Source organism: Bos indicus, chromosome 11, assembly GCF_029378745.1.
Source record: "Bos indicus isolate NIAB-ARS_2022 breed Sahiwal x Tharparkar chromosome 11, NIAB-ARS_B.indTharparkar_mat_pri_1.0, whole genome shotgun sequence".
Taxonomy (NCBI): Eukaryota; Metazoa; Chordata; class Mammalia; order Artiodactyla; family Bovidae; genus Bos; species Bos indicus.
In genome coordinates this window covers 47180157-47206332 of record NC_091770.1, presented here as the reverse complement: position 1 = coordinate 47206332, position 26176 = coordinate 47180157, and the positions used below count along the sequence as shown (strand labels likewise).

At 39.4% G+C, this 26176-nt stretch overlaps 1 protein-coding gene across 2 annotated transcripts in view; it reads right to left on the bottom strand.

The window, feature by feature from the left end:
• The window catches only part of EIF2AK3 (eukaryotic translation initiation factor 2 alpha kinase 3), an 81812-nt gene that overhangs the window by 28681 nt on the left and 26955 nt on the right, over positions 1 to 26176 (bottom strand). For both annotated transcript variants that reach the window (XM_019970273.2, XM_019970274.2), the window contains 7 exons: positions 10615 to 10809; positions 8479 to 8612; positions 5914 to 6148; positions 4704 to 4866; positions 3438 to 3578; positions 2466 to 2588; positions 266 to 483 (listed from right to left, as the gene is read on the bottom strand). In XM_019970273.2, the coding sequence (XP_019825832.2) occupies positions 266 to 483; positions 2466 to 2588; positions 3438 to 3578; positions 4704 to 4866; positions 5914 to 6148; positions 8479 to 8612; positions 10615 to 10809 (1209 nt within the window). The remainder of the gene's footprint in view (positions 1 to 265; positions 484 to 2465; positions 2589 to 3437; positions 3579 to 4703; positions 4867 to 5913; positions 6149 to 8478; positions 8613 to 10614; positions 10810 to 26176) is intronic.

Sequence of the window (26176 nt, the reverse complement as noted above, 5' to 3'; positions counted from 1 at the left end):
AAAATGTATTAGAAGAACACAAAACAACAGCATTTTCTTTGTCAAAGGGAAGGGAAATGATCAGGGTGGAGCCAGGGTTGAAGAGTGAAGGAGGGGTGATAAGCACGTAGAAACAAAAATATAGGCAACAGTGATTTCAGGGTGAAATTTAAGGAAATGTACCCTTTGCCCAGCACATGGGCATGTGTGCATGCACACACACACATATAAAGTTTTCTACAGTCCCAACACTTTGAAATAAATGAGATTCCAAAAAATGTCTTACTCTGTGAGGATGAGGATGGAAGAGTCTGCGTACAATGAAAGTTGTTGCTACAATACAAAACACTATGGTTCCAACTATTTCTTTCCACCAGTGTAAGAGAAGAACAGGGTCCTTCTTGCGGATGTTCTTGTAATTCGGGTTGTCAAGAAATCTGACCGTGATCTGCGTGCTCCGTTTGTTTCTTTCCCTCTTATAGTATGGCAGATAATAACCATTATCTTCAAAAAAATAAACATTAGAAGTGGGTTTCTTTAAAAGGATAAACCAATATAGTTCCACCATTAATTGCTAATAATTATCTAATTTCCTATGACTTATAACACTTTCAATTCCTTTTTTTAAAATATCATCTCTTTAGCAAATTTCCACAGCCTCATTTACCGTGCTTTTTCTTCCTTCTACACAGATATATTTTTCTTTATTCCATAACACCATATATTTTCTTTCTACTGAATAATAATAAGACTAAAAAAAAAAACTCTTATTCATTTTCTCATTAATAATTCAATCCTTTAAGTGGAAAATAAAATTAGTATTCAAACTTCCTTCAAGAATTTTAAACTTTCCTTTCATTTAGCCCCAACAAAATACCAAAATACCAAATTTTAGCATGACTCGTTCTTCACAAGGAAAGGAAAACATTTCCACTGTGCTCTCTGGTTCATTTCAGGCTGTCAAAATGAGTCTGTCCTAGAAAGCAGCTTTCTTTTTAACTTCTGTTTTACACAGTATGGGCAGATTACACAATTCTCTTTTGCGTTCTATGTTGATCAATAACAGACTTTAGCACCTTGTTCTGTTTTTTTTTTAACGAAATCAATTTAAATTCTACAATAACCTCCCAGTTCTACCATCTAGGGTAACTAACTGATGAGGAGCCTATGTTTTTGCCTAATACAGATTTGAGGATTTTTTTTTTAAATGTTCAACTGTTCAAAAGATGTTCAACTTTCATATCTGAATATACCCAGCTTTCCCGGTGGCTCAGATGGTAAAGCGTCTGCCTACAATGCGGGAGACCTGGGTTCAATCCCTGGGTCGGGAAGATCTCCTGGAGAAGGAAATGGCAACCCACTCCAGTATTCTTCCCTGAAAAATCCCATGGACAGAGGAACCTGGTAGGCTACAGTCCATGGGGTTACAAAGAGTTGGATACAACTGAGTGACTTTACTTTCACTTTCCTAAATAAACAGGAATGTGTTGCATGCCAAATTTCACCTATTTTCGACTTCCATGCTAATTTTTCTTGTCTTAAAACAAAATTAAAATAATCCCATTGTATAGCATTTTCACATAGCTCTTATGGGAAACATCTATTTTCACTATACAGATGGATATTACATAGACTACATTATATAAGCTGATCATTAAATAAGAGGTAATAACAAGAACTAATGCTTACTGAACATTTACTATTTGCCAGACTTGGTGCTAATTAAGACTAAGCATTATTGCATTTCCCTGATGGAGCACTGGATAAGAATCCACCTGGCAAGTTCAGGGGACATGGGTTTAATCCCTGGTCTGGGAAGATTCCACATGCTGAGGGGTATCTAAGCCCATGTGCCACAACTGTGTTCCAGAGCCTGTTCAGTCACAACCATTGAGCCACAATTACTGAAGCCTGTATGCTTTAGGTCCCACAAGCCACAACTAATGAGCCCGGGCACCAGAACTGTTGAAGCCCTCGTGCCCTAGAGCCTGTGCCCTGCAACAAGAGAAGCCAACACAATGAGAAGCCCTTGCGTACTCATGGTGGGAAGCCCCTGCTCTGCATAACTAGAGAAAGCCCACATGCAGCAATGAAGACCCAGGGCAGCCAAAAACAAATACATTTTTTAAAATAAATAAATATAGCAGTGTGTACATGTCAAAACAAAAAAAGACTACATTATTTCATTTAGACCTTAGAACAATTCGATAAGTAGATATATAGGATTATCATATCTTTGTTTTACAGATGAAGGAATAGAGACATAGGTAAGTTAGGTGTGTCCAATCTAGCATGTGACAAAACCCCTGCAAACAGTCTCTGGAACCTTGGCCACCATATACAACTTTTGCTTCCCAAGATATTTTATTTTTTACCCTCCAACTGATTACCCTGCATTTGAATTCTATTAATTAATTTCAAATTAATAAACTAAAATAAATAGAAGAGTCAGACACCATTTTCAGTTCAAAGGTAATCACACTTACCGTAAGGATACTGCAAGATTGAAAGCGCACCATTACTGTACTCTTCGTGAGAAAACTTATCATTACTAAGACATTTGTCAAATTCATCAGAGCCCACCAAGACAGGAGTTCTAGAAGGAGAATCTAAAAGAAAACGGTGAAATCTTCACTGTTATGATTTTAATGAAAATATGCATGCCTCATTCATTCAAAACACAGATATTCAACCACAGTTCAGTTTAAATATGTTAGTCAAACAATGGCCCAAGATTTTTTCCCTTGAAAAGCAGTCTTGTAGAGAAGATGAATCATTTATACAAGTCATTAAAATCTAATGTGGTGTATGTGATAAAAAAACATATACAAGGTACAGAAAGACAGCCGAAGAAAATAGATGGCTTAATATTTGAATTCAATTCATTTGAGTGTCTCAAAGAATATGATGTGATAGCCAGATAATGTTTCACAAATATTCTTAACATAAATATAAACTAAATGATACCAAGGCATGGTCAGAGAATGATTAAAAATTTTTCTAACCTGTCTAGAGAAACATTTTATTAACACTGATTTCTACAGAAGCAGCTGTTGCTTCGATGAAATCATGTTGTAAATGATAATTAAAATTCATTAACTTCTGAAATACCTTCCCCATTTATTAGAAAGTACGAGCATGTGTGCTCAGTAGTGTCCTATTCTTTGCGATCCCAAGGACTATAGCCCACCAGGCTCCTCTATCCATGGGGTTCTCCAGGCAAGAATACTGGAGTGGGTAGCGATTTCCTCCTCCAGGGGATTTTCCTGACTCAGTGAGTGAACCTGTCTGCATTGGCAGGCAGGTTCTTTACCTGCTGAGCCATTAGGAGGGCCATTAGAAAGTACAGAGTATATAATAGTTGTGATCCTCGTGATACTCAAAACTAGGGCAAAGACAGTCATGATCAGGCCTCTGAACATCTTAATAACATTTATAAAAGTTCACAGTTCACTTACGAATTAGAGGTTTCCATTTGATGGTTGGCAAAGGAATAATAGCATTTTCACTATTGACAGATTCCAAGGCCTTGGGACTCGTAGGAAACTTTTCTGAAATTCTGACTGATGATTGCAGATACAGCTGGCCTCTGTACATTCCTAAATCAACCAGAACCCTGTCAATTACATTTAGAATCAAGTGCCAATGATTTTTTTTCCCAAAAAGGTTCATTTTGATTTAATAAAATTAGACGAATTTCAGTTATTTATTCATGTGCTACACAGCTCTTTTCAAAGACTCATGCCTGAAGCACTCAAATTTGACCCAAAGGTTATTCAACAAAAACAGGGCAGGAAAGTTATGTACACGTTACAGTGTTTCTCACTGAATAATTTTTGGTAAAAACTGGAAAACCCCTCTGGCAGGAAAACTGAAAGAAATAATTGTAATCTTAGGAAACTAATAGCTTAGATGAAGTAACCTTTTCTTTAAGAAAACCTAAACACCTATCATTCACAAGATACTAACAATTCAATTAAATACTGTCATATCATGTGTGTGACATGTTACTCTTTCAAATTCTTGCATTTCACTGAGATTGAGGGGTGGGTAGCACATTGATAGCGCTAAAAGAATTTTATGAGAATTTGGCCACAAAATTAGTTCAAATAATTAGATTTTAGGGTCTTCAAAATGTATTATATTAAAGGCTTTCAATTGCCCAGTAGCACACAAGAATTTTGTTTTAATTTTTCGGATAAGCTGTATAGATGTATCAGTTCAGTTCAGTCGCTCAGTCGTGTCCGACTCTTTGCGACCCCATGAATTGCAGCATGCCAGGCCTCCCTGTCCATCACCAACTTCCAGAGTTCACTCAGACTCACATCCATTGAGTCAGTGATGCCATCCAGCCATCTCATATAGAAAAAACTAAATATAATCTTTAAGAGGGTGCAAGTTGATAGGGATACAAATACAAATGTAAAAAGTTTTAGACTTTGAGGATACATAAGTAACATGAAACCATGCTATGTAATGGCAACACTGTTAAGCATTTTAAATAAAGGTCTCTGAGAAAAAGAATACACTATGGTAATTAGAAGTTTCAAAACTGAAAGAATGAGAAAACACTGCAGAACAGAAATCAAAGTATAAATCTTAAGGCCAGAGAATGTACTAAGAAATTAAAACTCCTATAGGCACACCTGAAGTAGGGAGAGACCATGTAGAAATAAAACCTGGATTCAACATGTACTATCTCGAGCTAAGAGACATCCACTCACCCAAGTAAACACTGTTTTCTGTGGCTCCCCGGGCAGCTTCTACAATATCTTCTTCATCTTCTAAAACGCCATCATTGGGCGCGTAACTTGTATCATCAAAAAGACTGATGGGAATGACTTTGCCATCCTTAACCAACCAGGCAGATGCAATGGGAGTACAAAACTAAACAAACAACAAAAGGAAAAGAAAATTTAAATATCTTCAAGCAGTATTTATATGTATCCCAACTCCTGAAATACCATTTAAAGACAAAGATTTATTTAAAATTTTTTCATTTTCCAGCTTTTTTGTTATTGTTCAGCTTTATTGAGGTATAATTGACAAATAAAAATGTATGTACTTATGATATTGTTGTTTAGTTGCTAAGTCATGTCCAACTCTTTTGTGACCCCATGGGCTATAGCCTGCCAGGATTCTCTCTCCACGGAATTTCCCAGGCAAGAATACTGGTGGGGGTTGCCATTTCCTTCTCTAGGAAGAAGATCTTCCTAGACCCAGGATTTCTCTAGGATCTTCCCGACCCAGGGATTGAATCTGTGTCTTTTGCATGGCAGACGGGTCTATAGCACTGAGCTACCTGGGAAGCCATTTATCGTATAGAGTATGATATTTTGGTACATGTACACACTGTGAAATAATTAGCACAATCAAGCTGATATAGCCATCATTTCATAGTTACTTTGTATGTGTGTTGTAAGAACATTTAAGATCAACTCTTCACTTCTGTTTAATATTATAAGGATCCTCCATGCTGTTTCCCATAACATCTAGGTCAAAGAAACGCTGCTATAAGCTGTTCACCTCACCCACACTTGCTATCTTCTGTCTTTTTCATAATAGCCACATTCTAACAGAGGGCTTCCCTTGTGGCTCAGCTGGTAAAGAATCCACCTGCAATGCAGGAGACCTGGATTCAATCCCTGGGTTGGGAAGATCTCCTGGAGAAGGGAAAGGCTACCCACTCCAGTATTCTGGCCTGGAGAATTCCAAGGACTGTATAGTCCATGGGGTCACTGTATAGTATAGTCCAAGAATCAAATACAACTGAGCAACTTTCACATTCTAACCGATGTAAAATCACAAATTTCTTAGAGCACAGAGAACAAGTTGAAAAATTGCAAAATGGCAGTCACCTCCCCTTATCCAACATGTCTGGTCAGACTGAGAAGGAAAGAAACACATTCATAAATTCTCAGCGGTTCTAGGTACCTGGTATTCCCACTCCAGGTGTCCTCCCTTCTTATTAAACGCCATAACTTTCCAATCTGCAACGGAGACCTTTATCACTGTATCCATCATGACAGCTTCCTGCTCTTCCACGTCTGAAATAATTTTAGACTGTTCTTTGTTTCCACTGGGCTTTAAGGTGCTTTCAATAAATCCGGCTCTAGTTTCCATGTCTGGAATATACCGAAGTTCAAAGTGGCCAACACTGAAATTCCACCTTAAATTTACAAAGACGTGTTTTAGAAATTTACATTTTAAAAAAGGGACCAAATAATAAAGAACTCTTGTAGAGTGAAGAAACAAACGCTAAAATTTGGGTGATGAGAAAAGGAACAATTAAACACAGTCTTCTGGAAAAGAGCACACTATACTGATTTCAGCCACAAGAGGGCATAAGTTGGGTCCTGGCCCTTTAGAAACTGGTTCTGACAGCTGTGATCTGACAACAGCTATGGGATAGGTTTTTCTCTCAAAGATTAACAAATGTTCACATTTCTAAATCAAGGCAATCTTCTCAAAACACATCAAAGTCACATCAAAATGACGCAGCTTGCAGTCGGTCCTACTTCTTAATTAAAGTGTGGAAACATTTCACTCAAGTGTAGAGAAATTAACCCTTATTGGGATATCCCAATAAGCCAATGTAAAAGGCAAGATGAATACATCAAGTTTAGATTTTTATGAAAATAGAGCCTTGAAAGGCAATGTGACCCAGTATACCAAGTCTGAAGGTCATAACACCTCAGTTTCAATCTTAGTTCTCTTTGGTTAGCCTTAACCTTGCCTGAATTTCAGTGTCCGTATCTGTAAAGTGGTAGCAGTAATGTTCCTCTATAATTAACATATAGAAAAATCACATATCTATTGACACTATAATGGTCTTGACACTTAGATATAAAATGGCCCTAGAATTCTGACATCTGTTAAAAAGTAGATACTCAAGGAATATGGATCTCAGGCGGCAGACTCTTCCCATTTTGATAATTCAAATTCTGTTAAGTTGCACATCTGCTCCTATGGTGGCTGAACACCCAACAAGCACTCAACATTTAGGGAAACAAAATCTCATCAGGATAAAGGAGCTCCGGTTGCCAGCAAAGCCCTCGACTTACAGTCCAGGGAATGAAGAGAGAATACATTCTTCACTGAACTTGAGAAACGTTTTCAGGAAACAATGTGCATCAAATTAGACAAAATCTCAAAGAATGGTTCAAAGTCTGGTTCACTTTCAAAAAGATAAACATGGGCTCTCAAATTCTTTTTATTGCATGGCAATTTAGAATTTAAACATTAGGTTTAAAAAAACTCAAGCATGTAATTTATGACCACTAGCATATCTAATCCAATCACATAATTTTATCTTAGTTTTTTAAATATTTATTTTATTTGGCTGCATTGGGTCTTAGTTGTGGCAAGCAGGATCCTTTGCTGTGGTGTGCGGGCTTCTCTCTAGTTTTGGCTTGTGGGCTCAGCAGATGTGGCATGTGGGCTTATTTGCCCTGTAGCGTGTGGGATCTTAGTTCCCTGTCAGGGATTGATCCCAGATCCCCACCCCCCGCATTGGAAGGCAGATTCTCAACCACTGGACCACCAGGGACGTTCCTAATCACGTTATTTTAAATGTAAAAATTTACATTATTTGAAAAAGGAAACAAAAAAGTATTTGACCAAATAAATTATACTTTAACACTTTAAGAAAATAGATTAAAATATTATTTTAAAATTGAGGTGGTAGTCAGACAAACCACAAAACTATCTACCAGAGAGAACTTCAGAGTCCAACAGGCCCAAGTGAAACAAAGCACATCAGCTTTGTCTGTCTGTATTCAAAGAACTTTGACCAGTGAGGTTGCTGTGAAAAGTATCATAACCTCAAACTAAGCTAATATATGGGCTTCCCTGGTGACTCTGGTAAAGAATCTTCCTGCAATGCAGGAGACGCAGAGATTTGGCTTTAATCCCTGAGTGGGGAAGATCCCCTGGAGGAGGAAATGGCAACTCACTCCAGTATTCTTGCCTAGGAAACCCCATGGAAAGAAACACCTGGGGGGCTACAATCCATGGGGTCGCCAAGAGTCAAACACAACTGAGCGACTAAGCAATGACAACAACAAAGCTAACATACAGTCATCGTATGGGACTCCTCCTGGTTACCATATCCAAAAGCACATGGTGAGAAGTTCAGCTCAAGATTTGTTAATATTAATAGTCACGAAGCCATTTTAAATTTAGGGGCTACAGGGAGTTCCCTGATGATCCAGTGGTAAAGAATCTGCCTTCCGATGCAGGGGACGTGGGTTCAACCCTTGGTGGGGGAACTAAGATCCCACATGCCACACATCACAACTGGAGAAGCCTGTATGCTGCAGCCAACACCCAGCACAGCCTAAATAAACAGATAAATTAAGGGGCTACATTTCTCTTTAAAAAGTAGTATGCTTTTGGGGAAACAAAAACAGTTCAGAAAATCTCAACAAAGAAAAAGCCGATGAACTCTGGTCTTACTGTACTTCTAAACATCAACAGCAACATCATCTAAATACACACTTCTCATTGCCACTGCGAGGTCCAACGGCTCTCACAGTTTTCTGGGTGCGCTGCAGAAGCAAGATGTCTTCTTCTTGTTCCATTTCATCATTATCCCACTGGCGACAACCCAGAGCTGAACAGATGTACCTCACCTGAAAAGACAGGTGTAAAATTAGTAAAGAGAATACATTCCAGGAGATCACAGACAGTAAAAGACTCTCGATAATTTATAAAAAGTGAAAGGAAATTGAGGAAATGTATAAAAAGTACTCAAGGATTAAGAAGCAACAGCTGTACTGTTTAGCACAGGGGCCTCTACTCAATACTCTGTAATGGCCTATATGGGCTTCCCTGGTGGCTCAACAGTACAGAATCCGCCTGCCAAAGCAGGAGACATGGGTTCAATGGAGAAGGAAATGGCAACCCACTCTAGTATTCTTGCCTGGAAAATCCCATGAAAGCTGCAGTCCAAGGGGTCGCAAAGAGTTGGACACCACTTAGCGATTGAACAACGATGACAGTGGCCTATATGGGAAAAGAATCTTAAGAAAGAGTGGATATATGTACAACTGATTCACTTTGCTGTGTACCTGAAACTAACATAACACTGTAAATCAACTATACTCCAATAAAATTTTTTTAGTAAATTTTTAAAAACTGGAAAAAAAAAAGCAGCAATAGCTAGATTACCACCAGTTCCTAAAATGAAACATTCAGAACCATAGAAGTGCCAGTGAATATTTACTTCAGGGAACAAGTTTCAGGATTTAGACAATTTCAGTCTTACTGTGAGCATTTATTTCCATGAAGAAATGGAGAGCTAGTTGTGATCTCTTAGTAATAATACCATGAATAAAATCCAAGGTGAGCTAAAAAAAAAAAAAAAGAAAAACCACCTCGGAGATTCCATATAGCAGATGCATTTAGTTCTAAAAAATTCAAACCTTCTCTAACAGCTGTTAGCATTTTCAAGTACCTCTTTCAAATCTTCATTCAAAGGAAAGGGGAAATTCTTTGAATGGTGTGACCAAAATCCTCACAGAAAGAAGCGTACCTGCTAGGATACCAGAATTTTGGAGCAGCACATCAAACCACAAAACTAGCTGCCCAGGTTCAGTCCCACTGCTTCACAAATGAGAACACTGAAGGAGAGAGAGGACCATAAGGCCTCCTCAGTACAATACAGATGCAGGTGGCTGGAGAAGGCAAAAAAAAGCTTGCGAGAACAAGAAGGGCCTATGGGCTGAACACTCAGACAAGGGATCATCAAGCTTGAAAAACTCAAGGATCAAAGACCTTTTCTCTATTCTTCCTTGTTTTCAAGTCTATATACAAATATTCAAGTATCAATGTGTTCAGGGGTTAGAAAGAGATTTTTACCTTTCTAAAAAAGCGTATTTTTAGTTATTCCCAACAATGGATTTATAAGACCCAATCTTAAGAGTCAGATTATTTCCTAAGAGCTAAGAATGGAGAAAGCATAGGTCATTAACAGCATGACTTTTTCATCAGACAGATTTAAATCAAATCTGACCTTGGAAGTTTCTGAACCTTTGAAAGCCTCAATTTTCTCATCTTAAAATGAGCACGAACTTGCCTCTTAGATTCTCTCATGACAGGCTCAAACTAGAGAAATAAATAAGTAGGAGCGCTTACTCTTATCATCAGGATTATTATTAATCCTTGGAGCATTCCTCATCTATCCAAATAAAAAATTTTAAATGTAACCATTAGAAATATTGTGATGATTTCAAAATGATGCATGAAAAATGCATCTGACACACAGCAGACCAGTTATTCCTTCTCTTCCTTCTGCTGTTCCTGGCTCTGCTGTTTGACTCTGTTGTTTATTCTGTTGTTTTGGATAAATTCAGTTTTTCTTAATAGTACTTCCCCCTTTCTACTTCACAGTTCTTTTATCAAAAGAAATGATATCCTTGGGGAAAAATTATAACAGACCTCAACCAGTAATAGTACAGTTTAAGAAATTATTTCTTCTATTCTTATTTAGTCTGACTGTGTTCTTGCCTGGAGAATCCCGTGGACAGGGGAGCCTGGTGGGCTGCCGTCTATGGGGTCGCACAGAGTCGGACACGACTGAAGTGACTGAGCAGCAGCAGCAGCTCCCCAAACAAACTAAACATTTTTACTCACCTTTCCACTATATGCACTGAGTCCATATGTAGTGAGAGACTTTCCTCCAACCAAGACAACATCATCTCCAAACTTATAAGATGATTCGAGAAGTGATTCAACTGTAAACGGAACTGTTTCCATGCTCTCACGGTCCCGGTCCCACTGGAAGAGGTCTCCATCCAGGGAAGGAATGATCATCTTGTTCCCAAATACCTAAAATAAAAGCTAACTTTTAAAAGGATTCTATGAATGAATAAAGAAGATGTGCTACACATATACAATGGAATATTACTCAGTCATAAAAAAGAGCGGAACAATGCCATTTGCAGGAACATGGATGGACCTAGAGATTATCACGCTAAATGAAGTAAACCAGACAAAGATAAATATCATACATATCACTTATATGTGGAATCTAAAACACAACACAAATGAACCTAACTACACAAAAGAAACAGACTCACAACAGACACTGAGAATATACCTGCGATTGCCAAGGGATGGAGGGTGGGGGAGGGATGGATTGGAAGGTTAAAACTAGCAGATGTGAACTATTATACATAGAATGAGTAAACCAACCACAAGGTCCCACTGTTTAGCATAGGGAATTATAGTCAATATCCTGTGATAAATCAAATAGGAAAAGAATATGAAACAGGATATATATATATATATATATATATAACTGAATCACCTTGCTGTACATAGAAATTAACACGACATTGTAAATCAACTATATGTCAATAAAACAAATAAATAAATAATAAAAATAAAAGGATAAAAATAAATATAAATATAATTAATTAATAGTTAAACAATTGACAAATTAATAATTAAATAATTACCAGATTAATTAATGATTAAATAAATAATAAATAATTTTTAAAATAAATAAAAGAATCAGCAGGAACTAACAGCCGTGGTCTCATGCCTGATGTACTTTGGCCTCTGGAGCAGCATACAAAGTTGTACAGCTTATCAACCAAAAGCAATTTAAAAGAACCACCCGTCTCTCCTGGGGCCCACAGGTACACTCCAGTATGGTTTTCCTCAAACTCTGTTCACCAGAAGCCAAGAGTGTTCCATAACAAGACCAAATGAGAGTTCTGTGACTAAGTGTGTTCAAGCAGAAGTTACTGTAGGAGTTCTTATGGTGATTACTATGTTAATGGATAATGTAATTTTCTAGTAAAGGGACAGTTTATGCAGCACTTTCCAGGCCTATTTTATCCAAGCCAGTTACCATCAATGATTCAGGTCTAAGGAACATAGGTTGATTTAAGCAGCATCCCACTCTTTCTTTCATTCAATTTCTCAGATCTGCTATGAGCAAGAAGCCTGGTAACCAAGCTTAATGATTTCATGCTCTTAGTTGTCCTTCCTTCTTTTAACAACGTTTATGGAGGGCCTATTACATGTCATAGGAAATACTGCCGTGGTCTCATGCCTGATGTACTTTGGCCTCTGGAGCAGCATATGAAGTTGCACAGCTTATCAACCAAAAGCAATTTAAAAGAACCACCTGTCTCTCCTGGGGCCCACAGGTACACTCCAGTATGGTTTTCATAGGAAACAGAATAGGAAAGACTAGAGATCACTTCAAGAAAATTAGAGATATTAAGGGAATATTTCATGCAAAGATGGGCTCAATAAAGGACAGAAATGGTAGGGACCTAACAGAAGCAGAAGATACTAAGAAGAGGTGGCAAGAATACACAGAAGAACTATACAAAAATGATCTTCACGACCCAGATAATCAGGATGCTGTGATCACTCACCTACAGCCAGATATCCTGGAATGTGAAGTCAAGTGGGCCTTAGGAAGTATCACTAAGAACAAAGCTAGTGGAGGTGATGGAATTCCAGTTGAGCTCTTTCAAATCCTAAAAGACGATGCTGTGAAAGTGCTGCACCCACTATGTCAGCAAATTTGGAAAACTCAGCAGTGGGCACAGGACTGGAAAAGGTCAGTTTTCATTCCAATCCCAAAGAAAGGCAATGCCAAAGAATGCTCAAACTACCGCACAATTGCACTCAGCTCACATGCTAGTAAAGTAATGCTCAAAATTCTCCAAGCCAGGCTTCAGCAATACATGAACCGTGAACTTCCAGATGTTCAAGCTGGATTTAGAAAAGGCAGAGGAATCAGAGATCAAATTGCCAACATTCGCTGGATCATCGAAAAAGCAAAAGAGTTCCAGAAAAACATCTATTTCTACTTTACTGACTGCCAAAGCCTTTGACTGTGTGGATCACAATAAACTGTGGAAAATTCTGAAAGAGATGGGAATACCAGACCACCTGACCTGCCTCTTGAGAGATCTGTATGCAGGTCAGGAAGCAACAGGTAGAACTGGACATTGAACAGACTGGTTCCAAACAGGAAAAGGAGTACGTCAAGGCTGTATATTGTCACCTTGCTTATTTAACTTCTATGCAGAGTACATCATGAGAAACACTGGGCTGGACGAAGCACAAGCTGGAATCAAGATTGCCTGGAGAAATACCAATAACCTCAGGCATGCAGATGACACCACCCTTATGGCAGAAAGTGAAGAACTAAAGAGCCTCTTGATGAAGGTGAAAGAAGAGAGTAAAAAAAGTTGGCTTAAAGCTCAACACTCAGAAAACTAAGATCATGGCATCTGGTCCCATCACTTCATGGGAAATAGATGGGGAGACAGTGGAAACAGTTGCTGACTTTATTTTTGGGGGCTCCAAAAATCACTGCAGATGGTGACTGCAACCATGAAATTAAAAGACGCTTACTCCTTGGAAGGAAAGTTATGACCAACCTAGACAGCATATTAAAAAGCAGAGACATTACTTTGTCAACAAAGGTCCGTCTAGTCAAGGCTATGGTTTTTCCAGTAGTCATGTATGGATGTGAGAGTTGGACTATAAAGAAAGCTGAGCGCTGAAGAACTGGTGCTTTTGAACTGTGGTGTTAGAGAAGACTCTTGAGAGACCCTTGGACTGCAAGGAGATCCAACCAGTCCATCCTAAAGGAAATCAGTCCTGGGTGTTCTTTGGAAGGACTGATGTTGAAGATGAAACTCCAATATTTTGGCCACCTGATGCGAAGAGCTGACTCATTTGAAAAGACCCTGATGTTGGAAAAGATTGAAGGCAGGAGGAGAAGGGGACAACAGAGGATGAGATGGTTAGATGGCATCACCAACTCAATGGACATGAGTTTGGGTAAACTCCGGGAGTTGGTGATAGACAGGGAGGCCTGGTGTGCTGCGGTTCATGGGGTTGCAAAGAGTCGGACACGACTGAGCGACTGAACTGAACTGAACTGATTACACGTCAGGGACTATTCAGTTGCTTAGGATACACAAGTAAGCAAAACAAAAAGAAAACAAAAACACCTGCCAATGTGGCTCTCAAACTCTGGACTGGGGAGTTAAATAACATAATAAATAATTACAGACTATGTTAGGGGATAAATGCCATAAGGAAAAAAAATAGAACAAGATGAAGGAGGAAGGGAAAGTATATGCATAGGAGGGGAAGGGACTGTCATTAATGGTTAAGTTCAGGGCAGGCTCCCATAGAGAAAGTAACATCTGAGCAAACTCTAAACACAAGTACTAACTCTGATGATATAGGGGAACAGCCCTTGCAAAGGTCTTAAGCAGGAAGTACACGGTGACAGCGGAGGGGAACAGGCTGGAGAGGCAAGGATGGAGAGCAAGCGGAAAGCCCAAAACTGTGGTGGCTGTGGACAGTGGAGGTGATGCCGGTGGTTAGATTAGGGATGCGATTGGAAGGTAAAGCCAGTAGGATTTCATGGTGGATTCCCTGTACACACGAGCGAAAGAAAAGAGCCCAGGATGACTCTAAAGGAGCCCAGGATGACTCCAAAGGTTTTGGCCAAGAACACCTTGTTTCTGGAGAAAGAGTTTAAATTAGTACATGCCTTTGTGACACTGGCCTTTCAGCATTAACAAATAGACACAACTCAGGAATTCCCTGGTGGTTCAGTGGTTAGGACTTGGTGCTGTCAGTGCTGGGGTCCAAGTTCAATTCCTGGTCAAGGAACTAAGATCCTGCAAGCCATGTGGTGCAAAAAAAAAAAAAAAGGACACAGCTTGACTTATTTCAGCTAATGCCACAACTATTTTCCTGACTGTGAAGGCTCAAAACTTTGGAAAAGGGGCTATGAAAGAAGTATGAGTTTAAAAACCAAAAGCCTCCAAACAAATGTCGATATAAATGTAAAAAAAAATTTTTTTTTCTCTATGGACTTCTTTGTTCCTTAAGCAGCAGAATCTTTTCTTTAAAGAGATACTTACAGGGATATTTTAAAGAGATCCTTTTCTGTCACAAAGAGTTTTAAGTGTTGTTCAGTTAATATGTTCTTTCCCCCACCCCCTACCCCCAGGTTTGTCCCACACTCCTGGAGTTCTAGAAAACAGGTTGAAAAACACGACTCTAATCCACTTCTTTCCTTCATTTCGTAGTTCAAATCCTTATATCTCTGGTTTGAACTATTATAATAATCTCTTCACAGGTCTTAGCTGGAAATTTCCTCAACCTAACCTCTGTGTATCTTCTAGATTAATCTCTAAGTCAGTTAAGCTTGTTATGACACTATTCAAAAATCCTCAATAGCTCTCCATTATCTTCTTACTAAAGACCCCAAATCCTAAGTCCAACATTCAAAGTCCTCTAAACACAACCTCATACAACCTTCTCCTCCTTGTCTTTCTTTTTTTAATTTTTTAATTTTTTTTTTTCCTCCTTGTCTTTCACCTTTCCCCACGTGGGTGGAAATCAGGCATCATTACTTAGGTAGGATATTTAATGTTATTACTGTTATTGTTCACTTATGTCATTGTCAATGTCATTCATTCTCCCTGGAACACCCCAGTACCAACTCTGCCCACTGAAATCCCATTCGGCCTTCAGGCTAGCATCGCTTATATTTTTCCTTTGAAATCCAAGAAAATTTTAGCAGTGGAAGTTCACTGACCGAAGTCTTCCTACTATACTTTTTGCTGTGACTATACTGAGGCAATATTACAGTCTCCAAAAGTGTTCACTGTACTGTTAAATGTTAAATATGTTAATGTGTACGTGTTTATGCTTATACAGTGGCTGTAAAATTAATGCACTCAAACCTAGTGGGCAGACTCTATCAAACTCCGTTCCCTCAGCAAGAGAACAAAGGCCTCTGAGAGACATGGCTGACTCTTGGGCTGGGGCAAGGCAGGTAGAAGGTGAATCTTTAATATCTTATTGGTCTGAAAAGTAAGAATATATACAAAAAAAAAGATGGAAACATGTCACTGACCACATCTGGAACTGAAGCACCAGAATGATTAACTACTGAATTATAAAGCATTGAAAAAAAAATAAGGAATTTATGAGTCCATATTGTTAACAAATAGATAAAATAAACAACATATGGGAGAGAAGGGAATGCTTTTACTGCAATAAAATGCCAAGAGTCTACTGATATATTTGAAGGGAGGACTGCAGTTGGAAAAAATTAGCATCTTGCAGTCATCACAGTTAAGACTGTGTCAGGCAAAAATCAGCCATGGTGTGAAATCTAGGGGTAATTTTGACGAGGAGCAGGATATCTGCATGGTCCTAAAGTATCTTCCTGCGCTTCCCTGGTGGCTCAGTGGTAAGGAATCCAACAGCCAATGCAGGAGACGCAAGTTCAATCCCTGGGTCGGAAAGATCCCCTGGAGGAAAAAATGGCAACCCAGTCCAATATTCTTGCCTAGAGAATTTCATGGACAGATAAGCCTGGCAGGCTCTAGTCCATAGGGTCGCAAAAGAGTTGGACATGACTTAGCAACTAAACAACAACAAAGTATCTTCCAAACTGCTTATGAGTAACAGTAGATTAAAAACAAAAAAACAGAAAAGTCATTATATAGCGGAGAATTTAGACAATACCTTGACCAGATGATCAAATGAGTTTGATAGACAGGAAACCCTAAGAGAAGGTTACCTACACAGCATTCTGAACCAAGAATGCACAGCCTGGATCTAATTATCAGGAAACACCAGACAAGCACAAAAGAAGGAAAATTCTATTTTATTTTTAAGTAAAAAGCCAGAGAGACAATATTTTTCAAAAATGTCAATGTTGTAAAAGATAGTGTCTGTGGGGAAAAAAATCCAGATTAAAAGAAGCTAATGTGACAAGTAACTGTACTACCTGACCCTAGACTAGATGCTACACTGGTAATGAAAGACACCATAAAAGACATTATTAAGTCAACTGATAAAACTGGAATATAGACGACTGATTAAAAGTTGATGACTGTACTGTGGTTATTTAAGAGAGTATCTCTATTAAGAAATGCATGCTGAAGCATTTAGGAGTAAAGAGCTATAATGGATATTTCATTTATCTTTAGATATTTCAAAAAAAAAAAAAGAGTATGTATGGGGGTTTGGGAGAGGAGAGATTACACATACAACTCAAATGATAGAGCAAATAAGTTTTGAGCAGATTAATCTGGGAATACAAGGGTTGGTTCTTTTTTTTTTTTTTGGTACTACTTTTCATACCAAAACGTGTGCAACTTCTTGTACTGTGAAATTACTTCCAAATAAGAGATTAAAGAGAACAGATACTCAGCTTTGCAGCTGTAATTAAACTCAGAAGGCTATGCCATGAAATTGAAGGTTCAACATAATTCTTGCTATTTAAAGATCTCCAACTATTTCTCTTTGTTTTTTAAAAATCTAAATTTGGGGAGACTTCCCTGACGGCTCAGTGGTTAGGACTCTTCCGCTCCACTGCCAGGGGCCTGGGTTCAATCCCTGGTCGGGAACTAAGATCCCACAAGCCATGTAGCACGGTCAAAAGTAAATAAATACATAAATAAAAATAAACATTTGATTTTTAATGAGCTCTCAAATGACACTGGCATGTATACATATACACCGCAAATTATCTTAGAATTTTAACATTACTATTTTATTCTTTGCTTTCTTCTATTTACTGATAACAGATCAAAAAATTCTAATTTCAAAAATCAAAGCTTTTCATCTTTTGAAGAATGTTCAACTCAAAGTTGTCATTAAGAACAGATTTAGGTCATGGTGAAGCTACCAAAGTAATCTCCCCTTTTAAGTTACACATTAGTCAGGAAATCAAGAGTTTATTGTTCTCTACCATCCACATTCTCTCTTCTATTTACTAGAACAATAAATTCAAACTATGATATAAAAATGATAGTAAGGGACATCCCTGGTGGGCCAATGGCTAAGACTCCTGGCTCTCAATGCACGGGGTTTGAGTTCAATTCCTGGTCTGGGAACGAGATCCCACATGTTGCAACTAAAGATCAAAGGTCCTACATGCCACAACTAAGACTTGATGCAGTGAAATAATATTTTTTTAATTATAATAAAAATAATGATAATAAAAACTTCAATAAAATGATAAAATTAAAAAACAGGTATTGTCTGGTAATGTCAACAGCAAGCACTGGCTGAGGACAAATAGGCAGAGCAGGTGTGTATCACTACAAGAAAGAGGAAGAGTGGTTGCTGGGTCTGCAGGAAACAAATAACATTTATTTTTACTTGTTTCCTCTTCCATTAAACAACTTCTCTTTCTCTAAACAAGCGGCAGGTCCTTAGGGAATGCAAAGGCTTCGAAGTGCAACCACCCTCAATCACTACCCCCCCACCCCCTACACACAAAAAAGAACAAACAAAAACCTCCATCAGATGAACAGGAGCTAAAGTTCACCTTTGCTTCCAAATGTAAAAGAAAGTAAACTTATCTGCAATTAAAAATATGGTTTAAACAACCAAGAAGATGTCATGTGATTGACCATATGGAGACAAACTGCCTTATTTTATTTGCCTTTTTTTTTTTGGACTTATTTTAAAAGAGGACAAAACCCAAAACAAAAAAGCATTATGATTCCAGCCTTGATCATGTCATATTTCTGGATGATGATTTTAAAGTTTACTTTCAAATAGCTGCTCTTCACTAATTGGCTGCTTATGAGTCATACTCACGGTTGCTAACCTCTGCACCAATCTTTGTGAAGTCTTTGAGGCTGCAGCTGTGAAAGCAGATGGTGCTTTTTCCTTGAGAGCCACAGAAGCGGTCGAGGCCTGCAGTTCAGGTAGAGAGATGACCTCACCTCTCAGAAAAGCATTACCTCACCCTCCCAGCATAGGAATGAGTCACCCGGAGAGTCAGCTGCAAATCTCTTGGTATAAAAAAAATGTAGGTTATGGTGATGCATTTTCACATTCCACCAGTTTGTCTCTGGAAGGAGCCATTTGTTCTGATTCGCTGCTCTGCATCTCAGACTAATTACGTGCTTCGCTTCCCACTTCAGTCATTTTCAAAAACACACACGCTTATTATTTGGGGGTGGTGGCGGGGTTTCCCTCTATTTGTTTTTTCCTGTGAATAATTTTAAAATAAAAGGTTTGTCAAATTGGCAGGCAAACTCGGTATCAAAGATCCAACCCCGGTCTTTAACCACCAAGTCACAAAGCAGCTTAGTAAAAGTAATTTAGTTACCATTTCTGATCAAAACCTGAATGGCATAATGCATACCAGTGGCACCCGGAATCAAGGACTGCTATTTGAAATCAGAATGTGAGGATAAGAACTCTGTTTTCAAGTGGCAGAAGGAACTTCAACTGAGAAAATAAAGGAACTGACTGAAAACAAAAATTCCTTTTATTTGAAAAAAACATATTTTCATTTGGTTCTTCGTTCTTTTTCTATGCGATCACCTCCCCACCCACCCAGCCCCAACCTCCCACCATCAACACATACACTTTGGGTGGGTAATATTCAACTTTAACTTAAAATGAAAGTTTTGAAACATCAAATGTAAAGAGATGACTATAATAAAACCCCATGTGTCTATGACCCAGTTTCAACAATCATCAGCATTTTGCTACTTTCCATTCATCTGCTACATCTATTTGTTAGGGCAGTATTTTAAAGTCAGTCACAGGCATCATGTCATTTCACCTACACATACTTCAGTAGTTGCTGCTGAGAAATAAGTACCACGCCAAATGTTACATCTAACAGAATTAAGAGGAATTCCTTAAAATTCATCTAACATTCAAATTTCCCTGACTGTTGCAAAAACATACTATATAATTGGGGCTTCCTTGGTGGTGCTGGTGGTAAAGAACCCACCTGCCAAGGCAGGAGATGTGAGAGATGTGCGTTCAATCCCTAGGTCAAAAAGATCCCCTGGAGGAGGGCATGGCAACACACTCCAGTATTTCTGCCTGGGAAATCCCATGGACAGAGGAGCCTGGTAGGCTATATAGTCCATGGAGTCTCAGAGTCAGACACGACTGAAGTGACTTAGCACTCAGAACTATATAATTCATTTGCTCCAACAGGAATATAAAGTCCACATATCACATTTTATTCTTTTTGTCCCCTATCAGGCCCCTTTTACTCCCTTTTTCTCGCTTTGGTTTACTTGAGAAACCAGATTATTCATCCTACAGAATGTCCCTCAGTGTGGATTTTGCAAGTGACTTGTTACTTTATTCCCAGTATTTCTTTCCTTTCTTTCCTTTTTCCCCACTTTTTCTTTTCAAAATTTATTTGGCTACGCCAGGTCTTGGTTGCAGTGTGTGCGATCTAGTTCCCCGACCAGGGATCAAACCCAGGCCCCCCTTCATTGGGAGCATGGAGTCTTAGCCACTGGTCCACCAGGGAACTCCCTATTCCCTGTATTTCTTTAAAAGGTGTAATAAAAACTGGAGCTTTGATCTGATGCAGCTTTGATGTTTTGGGACAAGACTACCTCACAGGCTGTGCTGTATATTTCCTATTATATTAACAATCAAGGTCAGACATTCTCATTCATTTCTGTATCACCTATGACTGGTTTCTCACTACAAGTAGAAAGACTGCATAACCCACAAAGCCCAAGATATTTACTATCTAGCCCTTTACAGAAAAAGTTTGCCAACCCCTGAGTTATGTCATATGTGTTACTATTAATCAGTGGATTCAGTACAGTCAGTCTGGTCCCTCCATTTTAAAGAGTCCCATCAACTTTTCACCATTTTAGTATCAACTGAGGATCTACTACTTCAATAAAATGATAAAAGAATGACTTTCAATTCTATCATTCTTTCTTCATTTCTTAGCTAGAATTTTTCTAAAAAAGAACTTCCCTTGTTTGGCTTTAGATGCTGGATTTGCCTCTAGCTCCCTGATCAGGGATGGAATCTGGGCGTCCTGAATTGGGAGCTTGGGGTCTTAACGACTGGACCATAGGAAAGTCCCCTCCATAGCTATTTAAAAAGGTATGTCTACAATAAACGCTGGAGAGGCTGTGGAGAAAAGGGAACCCTCTTACACTGTTGGTGGGAATGCAAACTGGTATAGCCACTGTGAAGAACAGTATGGAAATTCCTTAAAAAACTGGGAATAGAACTGCCATATGACCCAGCAATCCCACTGCTGGACATATACCCTAAGGAAACCAGAAATGAAAGAGATACATGTACCCCAATGTTCACTGCAGCACTATTTACAATACCTAGGACATGGAAGCAGAGAAGGCAATGGCACCCCACTCCAGTACTCTTGCCTGGAAAATCCCATGGATGGAGGAGCCTGGTGGGCTGCAGTCTATGGGGTCGCTAAGAGTCAGACACAACTAGGTGACTTCACTTTCACTTTTCACTTTCATGCATTGGAGAAGGAAATGGCAACCCACTCCAGTGTTCTTGCCTGGAGAATCCGAGGGACAGAGGAGCCTGGTAGGAAGCTGTCTATGGGGTCGCAGAGAGTTGGACATGACTGAAGTGACTTAGCAGCAGCCGCAGCAGCCGCAGCAGGACATGGAAGCAACCTAGACGTCCATCAGCAGACGAATGGTTAAGAAGCTGTGGTACATATACACAATGGAATATTACTCAGCAATAAGAAGGAACACATTGGAGTCAGTTCTAATGAGGTAGATGGACCTGGAGCCTATTATAAACAGTGAAGTAAGTCAGAACGAGAAACACAAATACTGCATATTAACACATATATATGAAATTTAGAAAGATGGTAACAATAATCCTATATGCAGGGCAGCAAAAGAGACACAGATGTAAAGAAGAGACTTTTGGACTCTGTGGGAGAAGGCGAGGGTGGAATGATTTGAGAGAATAGAACTGAAACGTGTATATTACCATAGGTAAAACAGATGACCAGTGCAAGTTTGATGCATGAAGCAGGGCACCCAAAATCATTGCCCTGAGACAACCCAGAGGGGTGGGGGGGAGGGTGGTGGGAAGGGGGTTCAGGACAGGGGACACATGTGCACCCATGGCTGATTCATGTTGATGTATGACAAAAACCATCATAATATTGTAAAGTAATTATCCTTCAATTAAACTTAATAAATTAATTTTTAAAAAGGTATGTCTCTTGGTTCCCAAACTACTGATGAATGTTTCTACCATTTTGGGGATCCTGCTTTTCCCATTCCTTCTTCTGTTCCCCCAATTCTTCCACAGTCAAAACAGAAAGAGTTTTGGTGTTTTTTTTTTTTAACATTTTCTTCTGCTTGAAGACCTTCAATCAGACTTTGACAAATCAAAGGGTTCTCTTAGTGAGGCACCTGCATTCTAAGCATATTTGTAAATACTTTTAAAGAATTCACACCAACCAGGTGGGTAAATCTACAAGAGGGCAGGAAAATCCTAAAATTCTACTAAAGCTAATCTATCCTTGAAACCCTTTTCTCTCTGATTCATCACTCTCTACTTGAATTTTAATAAGTTAGTGATTCTGCTGCTGCTAAGTTGCTTCAGTCGTGTCCGACTCTGTGCGACCTCAGAGACGGCAGCCCACCAGGCTTCTCCATCCATGGGATTTTCCAGCAAGAGTACTGGAGTGGGGTGCCACTGCCTTCCACTCAGCCATAAAAGGGAACAAAACTGGGTCATTTGTAGAGACATGGATAGACCCAGAAACTGTCAGAGAGTGAAGTCAGTCAGAAAGAGAGAAACAAATATTGTATATTAATACATATATGTGGAATCTAGAAAAAACTGATGTAGATGATCTTATTTACAAAGCAGAAATAGAGACACAGATGTAGACAACGAATATGGATACCAAGGAGGAAAAGTGGGGGTGGGATGAATTGGGAGACTAGGATTGACATATATATATTATTGATACTATGCATAAAACAGATAACTAATATCTACTATATAGCATAGGGAACTCTACTCAGTGTTCTGTGATGACCTAAATGGAAATGAAATCCAAAAAAGAGGGGATATATGCAGATAGTGGATTAACTCTGCTGTACAGCAGAAACCAACCCAACATTGTAAAGCAACAAAACTCCAATATAATTTTTAAAAATGAAAAAAAAAAGTGTTAGGGATTCAGAAAGGTTGGTTGGAGGTCATTTTCTCACCATACTCCTCTACCAAGGGATGGTTTCTCTCAGTTCCCAGGACACTAACACTTCTAACTTTTCTCTTCAGCACAGACTTTTCCTCTGTGAGCACCAGACCCACATATACAAATGCCTTCTTAACATCTCTGCTTGGAGAGCTCTCAAAGTCACTTTGAACTCATCACATCTAAACAAATTCATGTTCTCCCTCTCTACACCTGTTCTTAAGTTACTACTAATTCCTCCTTTGGTCTTCTAATTTCACAAAGACTTCCCTCCCTAAACATCTCTTCAATCCATCACTTTACTTCCCTCCACTTCCTGTCTCACTCCAATCCAAGCTATCCCCATCTGTTCCAGACCAGTCTCTTAACTAGTCTCCATACTTCTGCTCTTCTTCCTCTTCCAGTCCATTTTCTATGGTTGTTGTTCAGTTGCTCAGTCGTGTCTGCCTCTTTGAGACCCCATGGACTGAAGCAAGTGAATCTTCCCTATCCTTCACCACCTCCTGGAGCTTGCTCAAACTCATGTCCATTGAGTAGGCGATGCCTTCCAACCTTCTCATCCTCTGTAGTCCCCTTCTCCTCCTGCCTTTAACCTCTCCCAGCATCAGGACCTCTTCCAATGAGTCGGCTTTTCCCATCAGGTGGCCAAAGTACTGGAGCTTCACCTTCAGCATCAGTCCTTCCAATGAATATTCAGGAATGACTTCCTTTAGGATTGGCTGGTTTGATCTCCTTCTAGTCCAAAGGACTCTCAAGAGTCTTCTCCAACACCACAGTTCAAAAGCATCAATTCTTCAGCGTTCAGCCTTCTTTGTGGTCCAACTCTCACATCCATACAGGACTACTGGAAAAACCACAGCTTTGACTATATGGACCTTTGTCAGCAAAGTAATGGTTAGTAAAACTATGTAACATAGTATACTATGGTCAGTACAGACAATATACATAGTCAGCAGAGTACAGGAGAGGTTGGTTTAGTAGGATTTTAAGAATTTATCTACTTTCTTCCAGATTTCCACAACTTCTGGCTGGTGTGAATACATCATAAATATTTTATTCTTATTTATTTGTTTGGCTGCACCAGGTCTTAGTTGCAGCACTCAGGATCTTTAGTTTTCATGGCAGCATGCAGGATCTTTTAGTTGCTGCATGTGACCTTTTAGTTGTGGCATGTAGAAAATCCCATGGACAGAGGAGCCTGGCGGGCTACAGTCCACGGGGGTCGCAGGGCTGGACACGACTTAGCGACTGAGCACACTCATGGGCTCTAGTTCTGTGACCAGGGATTGAACCTGGGTCCCCTGTACTGGGAGCATGGAGTCCCAGCCACTAGACCACCAGGGAAGTCCCTTTACAAATATTTTCTAAATGTAAATACTTCCACAGTTAGAGATAACTGGCTTATAATACAAATGCCTCACTGTGCCAACCTTCTGATTCATCAGTCTCATTGAAAGTCTCAGCAAAACAGAATGTCAAAAAACCCTTTCCATTTTGACTATGGAGGAGTCTCTCCCAGTTAAAGCCTTTCAGTGGCTTTCCATGGCTGAGGATGAAATCCAAAACGCTTCCCATACATTATGAGACCACTTACAGTCGGACCCCGGCCTCCCTCTATGGACTCATCTCTACCTCACCCTCATCCGAGTTGCCACCCTCGCCTTCTTTAGTGCTCTGAGCACACCATGATCATTCCTGCTGCAAGGCCTTGACGCTGGCCATTTCCTCTCCCAGAGCAGTCCTTCTCTGCATCTCTGTCCATCTCTTACAGCTCTTTGTCCTCAAAGGATCTCAGTTGTAAACACCGTTTCTTCTGAGCAGCCCTCTCTGACCTCCCACCTTGGGAGGTCAGGTACCCTTGCTAAGCCTCTCTTAGTTCTACCCTTCCTTGTGGCAGTTACCGTAATTTGACTATGATATTTACACTATAATAATTTTATATCTGGCTCCCCTGCTAGCTCCACATAGTGCCATGTAAGTTCCATAAAGGCTAGGATCTTACCAGACCTGCTCATTGCTGTAACCCCAGCCGCACAGTCCCGCAAGACCCTCTGCCGCCTTAAAGACCAGTTTGAGTTTGGGGTGTGTTAAAGTTCAAGTACCACTGACTCTCTCATTAGGGTTAAGAAGCAGGGACTTCTCTGGTGGTCCAGTGGTTAAGAATCCACCTTCCAATGCAGGGGATGTGGGTTCCATTCCTGGTTGGGGAACTAAGATCCCACATGCTGCAGGGCAACTAAGCCCACGAGCTGCAACTAGAGAGAAGCCTGCACATAGCAATGAAAGATCCTGTGTGCCGCAACTGAGACCCAATGCTGCAAAATAAATAAATAAATATTAAAAAAAAAAAAAAAAAAGCTGCAGCAGCAGTCAGGTGCTCACAGTGCACTGAGCACCATGGTAATTTGCTCTCTATTATGATGGGCTTCCCTGGTGGCTCAGATGGTAAAGAATCTGCCTATAATGCAGGAGACCCAGATTCTATCCCTAGGTTGGGAAGACCCCTTGGAGAAGAGAATGGCAACCCACTCCAGTATTCTTGCCTGGAGAATTCCATGGACAGAGGAGCCTGGCAGGCTATAGTCCATGGTGGTTCGCAAAGAGTCAGACACGACTGAGGGACTAACATACGATGTCTTTGTCCCTAAATTTCAATGAGAATGTTGAAATTAATGTGAGGGAGAGTAGAGGAAGCTTATTTGCTGAACATTCAGTGTTCCAGGGAATCATACCTCCTCAAGGATTAAGGACAGGGCCTCAGGGTTAACAACTAGTTGGTTGATCTAACATGAAGAATTATGAAATCTTTCAGTAGATTTGGATATTAGTCAAAGGCATCCTGTGTGACATGCTTAAAAGGAAATGTAGATTTAAAAGAAGAAGAAGAAAGAAAGAAAGAAAATGCAGAAGAAAAAACAAATCCTGAAGTAATTTGGTATTTATAATCATCAAAGATTCTGAATTATTGCGCAAGGGCAGTGAGATACCAAGTAGATAATCATTTTTTCATTCTTTCTTTCCTTAACCTATACTCAACCTATAAAACAAAATACCTCAAGGAAAACTACTAGCTTAACTGCTTAAGTATACTTTTGGCATTCATGGTGAAAAATAGAGTTTAGTAACTACTTCTGCCTTCACTTAGATTAATAAACATCCATAAAGTAGATAAATAATATG